The sequence below is a fragment of the Cyclopterus lumpus genome, chromosome 19 (assembly GCF_009769545.1).
Source record: "Cyclopterus lumpus isolate fCycLum1 chromosome 19, fCycLum1.pri, whole genome shotgun sequence".
Taxonomy (NCBI): Eukaryota; Metazoa; Chordata; class Actinopteri; order Perciformes; family Cyclopteridae; genus Cyclopterus; species Cyclopterus lumpus.
The window spans coordinates 9451644-9461516 of NC_046984.1; the positions used below are offsets into that span (position 1 = coordinate 9451644).

General features: G+C 40.0%; 1 protein-coding gene across 1 annotated transcript; it reads left to right on the forward strand.

Moving 5' to 3' along the window:
• Positions 1–74: 74 nt before the first annotated feature.
• Positions 75–5921, forward strand: prrt2 (proline-rich transmembrane protein 2). The gene is made up of 5 exons (XM_034558449.1): positions 75–501; positions 2172–2467; positions 2659–2954; positions 3040–3169; positions 3981–5921. The coding sequence occupies exons 2-5, from the start codon at positions 2236–2238 to the stop codon at positions 3995–3997; spliced, it is 675 nt and encodes a 224-aa protein (XP_034414340.1). The 5' UTR covers positions 75–501; positions 2172–2235; the 3' UTR covers positions 3998–5921.
• Positions 5922–9873: the final 3952 nt, after the last annotated feature.

Consider the following 9873-nt stretch of genomic DNA (forward strand, 5'->3'; position numbering starts at 1 on the left):
CTCAGGTGTGTCTGTGTGTGTGTGTGGGGTGTAATTATCACCTATTTCTACCTAATTGGGCTATACATCTATTTTATTTTTTATTTTTTTTATAAATAAAACTGTTCTCTGCGTGCGGACCGAGGCTGATGTGACGCAGCATCGGTGGATAAATATTGAGTGTGAAAAAAGCTGTTTTCTTGGGTTAAGGAGAGAAGGATGCTATAATCCAGCCTCCCCCTCCTCGATTTCACTTTTCATTACACACACACACACACACACACACCCCTCCTCTCTGGCTCCAGCCTGCCGTCCAGGAGACTCCATCCATCCCAACACACTGCGCCGAACGAGCCGCCACACCTCCAGCTTTCACATAGAATAAAGGACCGTGTGGTTGTACTCGTAGCGCACGTCCGTCGCGGCTGTAGACATGTTGGGTCGTGTCTGATACATTTGTGTTGCACCTGATAACGATGTCAAAACTCTGCACGCTGCGTTGAGAGGCACTGGGATAAACAGGTCAGTTTGCTTCATATTCGTACAGCCACCGTCTCTCCCCCTGGTATTGGTTTTAAAATGCTAAATTGATATGCAGTCATGGTTTGCTATACCTGCAAGAATCCAATGCAAACTACGTTTAATTTTTGCTTATTTAAATGGCGAGCAGCAGGCTAATTAATACCCCCTCCTCTTTCACGCATCTATCCGAGTATTTCTTCTTTGTCCTTTTTTAAATTGTTGTTGTTGTTGTTCTGTCCTTATTTCCCATTGTACTGTGCCCAGCGACCGGCCACGATATGCCTGATAGCTCTTGTGTACACACGGTGAAATAATGATATTTACACACCTGCACTGAGATGGCTGCTCCTCGTTTGAAAGGAACCTGCATGCGCTCCATCTGCCATGCCTTTGTGCTCGGTGTCATTGTGACCCCAGAGCTGTTCTGCGAGGCGTGTGTTTTTATCTGTTTGTCTTGCATCTATTTATTTACAATTCCCCATGACATAAGGAGTGATCATAAATGTGATGCGAGGTGGATTTGGAGGCTCTTGGCGATATTGAGACTCAGTCTAAATCGGTTAAAGCCCAATGTATCGTGTGTGTGTGGCTGAATCTTCTGCTTTACTATTTTATAAAGTATAACCCAAGCATTATCTTTTTACTTCCCCTTGTATTGGGGAAAAGGAAATGCAACACATTTCTGAATAACAAGAAATGTGGTAAAACTAATTTGGCCATCAATAACAAAGACTCTTCCGTTGTTGTAGGCCAATTTTATTTTTCATATCAAAAGGGTAGCCTTCTCCACTGATTTAGCGTTTCTCGCTTATTACACTGATCAAAACGGATGGTGAACAATTAAAAAAACATTTGTTGTATTTCACACATTCCTCTTCCTTGTTAAAACCCGGCGCCTACATTACCCATAATGTTATTCGACCACTGGCAGTTCGGTCGCAGACTAGCTGCTAATGCAGATTTTGCGCAGCTCCCTCTAAATCCACATCAGCAGCTTTATGCAGATGTTTTGACATGTGGTCGTATTCCCTAACTGTAAACGGACTTTTAGTTTCCCTTTAATGGAATAATGTTTTTCATGATTATCACATTAGCAATGGCCAAAATTATGACGAACAACACATTGATGTGCCCGGTTTTCTGAATATTCAAGACATTCTTTAATCATGAACCAATAGCTGTCAATGGAAAAATGATAGACAAATTATTAGACATATTTAACTAAACTGTAGATTTGCTTTCTGTTAAGCAGATCAATGTGAAGGTCAGAGTGGCAATAGGCTAGAGAAAAATAACAAGCACGTTAGAAATATAAAGTTAAGTCAGTAATTACAAAGATGCAGGTCTATTTTGATTCTCTAAACATAATCTTATTAACGTCAAATTGATTTTGATGAGGAAAATGAACCCTGATGCTGAGACGCACGTGTTGGCCTCATATTGAAAAACACTCAATATTCTGTGTTGCGTACACTATTCATAATTTAATTTGTTTAGGATGAAATAAAATCTAACTTTGGGTTGAGAAAAAGTCAAACACTGCTATTCCACACAAATTAGAGCCCTTTATTCAGCATACAGAAAAGATGCACCTTTTTAAATACCTCTTTCACACCACAATCATTTTTGTACAGTCCCCAAACTGATGGGAACCATTATCCGACCTGCAGGTGAACTACAGCTAGCACCCACAGGACTGGACCACCAACAACAGTTTAGTTTTTTGCCGTCAGCATGGCTGTGAACATGTCGCCAGCCCCCACCATTTGGTCAGGGGAGGAACAACCGTCGCTGCTGGACCAGGAGGACTCTCTGTCGAGCCAAGCCGCCGTCTCTGAGCCATGCCCAGCAGTCGGAGGGGAACCACTCATCCACAGCAGCAGCAGCAGCCCGGTCTGCACACGGCCTCCCCGCAGCAAATCCAAAGACGAGCTAGTCATAGTCATCAACGAGAAGCTGAAGAATAGTAAGTGAATGAGTTTGACCTCCGGTTAAGGCAGCGGGTGGGTGGAGGAGGGGAGGGTCATACAGCTGCTTAGTCAGCTCACCCAGGGAAAGTCAAGTTCAAGTGCATAAGAGAGCTCCTGGTAGAGCACACACACATGTACCTCCAATGATTTAAACATTTGCCCATCCTTTTTTGTCCCCCATGTGTAGGTAATGGGATCCACCCATCATCCGCGGAGAGCACATCTCCGGTCATCTGCTCTCCTCCCAGAAGACAACACTCCATTTCTTACTCCCATCACAACAAGACCAGGAAGGGGAGCAGGGCGAGCTCCATCGGCTACACCGCCTTCTCGCCCAGGCCGTCGATCTCTCGCCACTCCAGCATCGCCACCAATCCACCTTTGGACCGGACCAAGGTCAAAGACTACCTCCTCCTATCTGTGCTGGCCTGCTTCTGCCCCGTCTGGCCCATCAACATTGTGGGATTTGTCTACGCCGTCATGGTGAGAACCTTTTGACTGTGCCTTTTCTCTTAATCGGCACCTGTATCAAACCACAGCTAACAGATGGTTCAACCTTCTCCTTCAGTCCAAGAATAGTCTCGAGCAGGGAAACCTGGACGGCGCCGTGCGTCTGGGACGTGTTGCCAAGATGCTCTCCATTGTGTCACTAGTAGGAGGGACGGTCATTATCATCGCCTGCATTGTCAACCTGGCTAGTGAGTGTCCCAAATCTGACCTTTAAACCTTAATTTCACCTTTTTACCCCCTGTGTGCAATAATTTGTCCCCTATGAATCTGTAACAATAGACCTGATCCTCCTGGCCCAAACACCTGCTCCTGTCACCCTGTATCCCATCACAGTATAATATGTTGCTCTGTTAGCACAATATTACTGTAATCACTGACGTTATTACCCATGGTTGCACAATATTGCACTAGTTACAATGCATGCACAAGTCTTTAGCCTTTGTAGCACTTTAGAAACTGTGTCAACTCTTCACAAAGATCAGAGCATTTTTATCAAATCTACATCTTCTCTTTCTGTCCCTGTACCATATGTATTCATATGTCTGTCAGTGTGTGAGTTGTTGACATGCTCACAAGACAGATGTACATTTATTGTACCAAATAAAGGGATTATGTTAACAGAATAGTGAATACGACTTATTAGAGATTAAGAAAGAGACTATTTGTCTTTTACAGTACTGTATGTTTAAATGTATACATGAAAGGTCAGTCAGTTAAATTATTATTTGCCTTTTCACTTCAGTTTGAGCAGATATTTATCTGTACTCTTGCTTTTGAATGCAGCCTGTTGGGTCTCATTAAGCCAAGAGATGTCCTGATTAACTTAATGGCTGGAAGGGCAATTGTACACAACTTAAAGGTTCCTGGGACTCAACAACCAGTGTTTTTCTTATTACATAACTTGTCCTCTGTGGTCTGTGAAAGTGTATACATCTATATCAAGTTGCAGAATATATAGATCTTCAACTAATATGCCTCCTTTCCTTTTTTTTTTTTTAGTAAATGTGAAAACCTGAGTTTCATCCCGGGATGAAACTGGATAAGGCAACTGACCGCCTGGGCCGCACCTGCACCACTGTCTTTACCGCCTAGTCATTACCTGGATGTGTGACAAATATGCACCCGATATACAGTGCTTACTTGTATTTCTGTAATCTATATAAATCCCTTTTTGCTAATGGAAGAAAAGAAAATATGCAACCAAGAGGAGGGAGGGGGTTGTCTGTTAGATGGAGCAGGCAGTCTAATCAGGAGGCAGTCTAATCAGCCCCATAGTATTCTGGTCAACACATTCTGAACGATTCTCGAGAAACGCTTCCCATCCCCCCTCCCCCCTCCCCCCACAGAACGGACTCAGACAAGGTGGACCAGTGATTGGGGAGACCAGTGGAGGTGGTCACAGAACGTGAAACGGGAAGGATTGCCTCCCATCTAGAGAGTCACACGCAACAAAATGTCTGCCCTCGTCCTTTCCTTCACTGCAGCCAACGACAGGACACATCAGAGCTTCAGCTAGCTGTTAAATCCCCTCGGATACATGGAGAGGCTCTGAGATTTGTGGTTGCATTGAAATCACTGAGCAGAAATTCCCCCAATTCCCTCGCAGAGAAGAAACACTTTGAATCACAGTATATCTTGTTTCTGGTTCTCCTGCCCATGCAGCTGGTGTCTGAGAGTGAATATGGGTGGCACAAGAGGATGAAAAAGAGGCTTATCAAGGACTAGCTATGGGTGCTAAACTGGAAGGGATTATGGAAAGTCTCACACAGAAGACACAGTCATCACGGCAAGGAAAATGTGTGCCAAAACATAAAATGTAGAAGGAAAGTTCCTTGCTTTGTAAAAACACAAATGATCACAGCAATGTTGTAGAGAGGAAAAGTGTTTTTTTGCTCTGCTGCAATTTTAATATCAATCCGCTGACACCACTGACCACTGTGAGCCGGGGAAGGGTACATGTCCACACAAAAACAAACACACTGCAGCAAGACATTCCTTTTACAGTGAAGCTAATTGTGCCACATCTATAACCTGTCTTTTTATATTGTTTGTAAAAGATCATTTTGAAACAGAACTTCATAATGTGACGCTCTTGAAGTGCTCTGTGCTGCAGTTGACAGATGATGGTAGCATTGTATATGCATATGGAAATCAATATTTGCTTAACAAATGAAATAGCTTGTGATTGCAGTCAAAGTTGATGGCTATAGTCTCAGTCTGCGTCCACCAGTCGCCTGGACTGTCAAACAAAACATTGTGGGTTTTTTTTTGTCCCTTTAAAAAAATCCCTACAAAAGCAACCAACACCTTAATTATGTACCCATTTTCTTTCACATTGAGACGCTGTCTTTTGAATTTGTAAAACACTGGTCCAAACATGTTTTTTTTAGGTGTGAGATATGATTAGCACTATGCTGAGAACTACTTTTAAAATCTGATTTAATGTTATCATTGTTATTATTATGATTATATATTTACTATGTATCCTTAACTAACCTAATCTTAATCTACCTGTGATTCTCACTGTGATCTGAAACCACTGGGTTTCATGGAGAATGGATAAAACTCTCCTCATTTATAATACCTTGGATTTTAAATCATGTACAGAAATCATGAGCTCACAGAGACATTTTTCTGTAAATGATCCTCGGTTAAAACTTAATATGTAAATTTAATTGTAATCAACAATTGATGTATTCTGCAGGTTTAAATCTCAATATTGTGATAATTCTATAGTTGATATGAGTTAGCATTAAGTAGTTATGGTCTAACATAGGCACAGAAACTGACATAATTGTGCTACCACCAGGCTTCTATAATCTTTGTGGTTATTGGCATGCTGTGGATTTTTATTAATGTTTGACAATAGGAAATGAAAATTACAAACATTTGGAATATTATACTTCTGCAGCACATTCATAATAAAGACAAAATGCATGTAACGTGTTTCATTGTATTTTGCAGAGATAAAGATCCACTTGGAGATTAAAGATATTTGGTTTTTGTGGGGGCAAAATAAGTGTCAAAAGTGAGCAATATCCAGAGAGCTTAGCCAGTGAGAAGAGATTGCAGTTTAGCAGATGAGCCCGGGAAGTATTAATATAGTTGTCCGTACTGTTATAGTGCGTAAGCTGAAGGGATTGAAAGTGTATGCTGTTTTCAGGAAGTGCAAAAAGTAATGAAGGAAGAAGCCCTGAGCTGAGGAAATACACTGAGAGCTAAAGTCTCAAATGAGAGCTAAAGTCTCAAATGACTTCAACAAAATCAAAGGAAAAGTAAAGACATCCCTCATTATTTTCTTTGAGGTTTTTTAAACCCTTAGATATATTACTACTTCCTGCTTACACTGACTATTTCATGTATATGCATTCATAACAAGAGCAGTGAATAAGACTGTTTTTATTGTTAGTTATAGATGTTTAGACCCAAACTGAAAGTGGTTAACATTTAACAGTGCTGCACCACAATTGCCAACTGATGCATTAACAACATCATACTTTTTATTTAAACAAGCATTTCCAGGATTAGTCAAGGCAGGAAAAGCAACAGTTTTTATAATTGATTAATCGTTTAAAAAGTACAGGACAGATTAAGATACAGTCATGCTACCCACTCAGTGATGGTGTACTTCGACACAGCAGTGCGTGGAGTTAAATGCTGACGTCATGTTAGTTGGGACCTAACATGCTAACGTGCGCTAACTAGCACTAAACAGAAAGGTCCAGAATTGGGGTCAGAGGTCACCTCAAAGGTCATTTCCATGGTCATTTCAGGAGATGAGAAGACCTTTTGTTTATATCCAGCTATCCTGTGTTTCTCCTCGAGGCTTTTACACAATGGGTTTATAATAAAACAATCACTACCATTAAAATGAATAAAGGGACCGCTATATTTAGGTTAGATTGTTTTGTATTTTCTTAGCTCAGCTACAACATGTAAAAGTTAGCTTAGTTGCTAACAGGAAATCCCAGTTATGGATGCTCTTCACATTCTCTTCGGGGTTGGTTGTCACATGTGACTGATAGTGAGTTATTGACACATGAGTTGAGAGTGTTATTGTTCTTTAATGATAAAATGCACTAACAGGAATGATTTGTTAGGTTTGTGTTCTCTTGGTGCACTTAAGATTGTTTTTTAGTTTTCCCTATTAAATCAAGTAGACGCTACTCTCGTGAATTGTCAAGCTTTTAAGTGTTTTGTTGTGTATGTGCTTGCTAACAAGTGGCTAAATGAGACTTCAAAACTTCATGAATTTAAATATGTTTTTTGTCAATGATAATGGGCTTGATAAAGAGAAGCATAGCTTGGTGAAGTGAGCGCTCTGTTGTAATAACGAACATAAAATATACTGAAAATGCAAAATATACATGACTATATTCAGTATATAAATGAATTCATGTCACAGTTTTCGTAAAGCAACATTTCCTTTGCTCACAGAGATAAAAATGCAACTACCTTTGCAGAAATATGACAGCATTCACAAAGTCTGACAAAAGCAAATTTCCCCACGCCAATGTTAACATTTTGACAGCCAAAGATATTTTTCTTTGTACTCAGCTAATTTAAAAGTAGGTATACAGTGCTTTGTGGCTCGGAAGAGGATCAGCATAGCAGACAGAGTCCCATCCAGATGCAGTAAGTGGGTCAGGGATTATGCAGCTGGGTCACATAAACACTGAGGCTGTGAGTCAGCTTGCAGCGTTTGGATGCATCATGATCATCCTGTCAGTCAGATAATGAGATGTACTGACCTGTGGCGATGCTGTTCTTCTAGTGCCTGTTTAATTTGCAAACCAAACTGGGTCCGAAACTAAAATGATTATGAGTGTGAATAAATGCTCAATGGATTGTTTGGATGTTCTATTCAGAGAGAGGAAAGTGTTTAAAGGCTCACTTTGAAAGAGATCCAGTGACGCCTGTCAGTGTCCACACAGTTTCTATTCATCTTTTAATCATAATTGTGTGGCTCATGTTATTAATGAGCTGGCAGGGCTTACTAATAATCCTGGAATTGAATGAAAACGTAATCTATATTATTTGTTACATCTGTGCCACAAATGTCCTGTAAAATATATCTAAGCCATTCATGTAAATCTACTCATGAGCTGTGTAATAAGTGAGTATATCTACATGAAGTTTAATTTCAATACGATGTGAGCTTCAGGCTCATTTTTGGCCAATTTTTACTGTACATCTCTGCTGCCTGCACTTCCTCTGCTGGCTTCAACTTGTCATCCCATCCCAGGCTAGGTGGCAGTAATGTGCTCATTATCGTCTCTTTAGGGGTAATGGAAACCACTAATCATCACAGAGTGGATTCAGAGCTTTGTGGTGAACTATCACTATAATATTCACATCAACGTTCATAGTTTGTCTCCATTCGGTTGTGTTTTCATTCTACTTTTATCTTCAGGAGCAACCTTTTAGTACACTGAATTGTTTATTGTGCTGCCAGTGTTATTGCTATGAGATGACCATGCAAAGATGACTTCAGCTCAAGCAAATATTTGTAGTTGTAATAGTTACTCAATAATCATTGGCTGAAATAACTAATACATAGTTTATTCTCACAAAACAAAGAATTGTGTGAATGATTATTCAAACCAAATCCGTTTCAGAGCACCGGACAGACAGACAGATGTTTGGGGTTGAAGTCCACTATTGTGTGACATAATGTGCTGCCAGTAGCCCTCGTTGTTATCCATTATGTGGTTTACCATTCAGCAGTAATGCTGGGTGCTCGTCCTTGTAGAGAGTACACAGCTTTGTTTTAAATAAATGTGTGTGGCTTCACAGAAATCTGCTAAACCACCAGATGTTAGATTAATCCATCCAGAGTGAAAATAACTACTATTATTTAACAATTATGAGAGTCTGTCTGAATCACTAACAAGTGAGTTTATTTTGTATATTACTTTGTATACTGAAGTTTTCTTTGAGATAATGCTGCAACTTGATCTTTGACATTGAATTATTAATCATTATGACTGGGTGACCATATTTCGTAATGTTTAAGAGGAACTTCAAAAAGGTTGAAGGGGTAATGTTTACTGTAAGTTTTAACAGTAATCTCAGTTAAGGTCTTTGAGCAAAGCAGCCCAGTCCACCTCCCTGTAGCTTTCTAAAATGTATAAGATTAGATTTATTTTATCTGCAGAGACGCATTCTTGTTTTTATCACAAATGGACCTGGACTATTGCAATGTTCTGTATCTGTGTTTACTCCCACTCCAACCTCCCACTCAGGATACACAAGAAAACCATCAGAAACTGCCCCGCTGCAAAGAGCTTGGTGTGTGTTTCCTTCTTCTTTTTAAAGTCGAAACCAAGCTTCTTTATCGATGTCCATACATTTTCTTCTGACTCACAGCATGATGCTCTTTCAATATACTCTGGGCTTTGTCTTTGTCAAAAACATCCCAATGTCCTGACCTCTGACCTCCTTGTCAAAAGGAACAATTAACAAGTGCAATAAATGTTACAGGATGCTGATGAAAAAGGAATACAGTAGTGTTTCATGTCTGTTTCCTCAGATTTATAAATATAGTAGTCAATGGATGGATGGATAGCAACAGAATTCCTTAGTAATCCTTCCTTAGTAAAATATTTGATGTTGTAAATTCGGAGGCATTTCCATTTCCATCTATTTAAAAGGATCCCCATTAACTGATGTCAATGGCACCAGCTAATTCTCCTGATGGTACATCATGTTCATCCTATACATACTTTATAAACAATTTGAGTCATGCTATACATTTAACTAAGGTTTACCTCTAATTCTGTTATATTAAAATGCAGTACTTAAAACATTCATAACCATTCACTTACCTCATTTGTAATTATTAGTCTATGAATTACTCTCGAGGGCCATCACCAGGGAATAAGAACAAAAC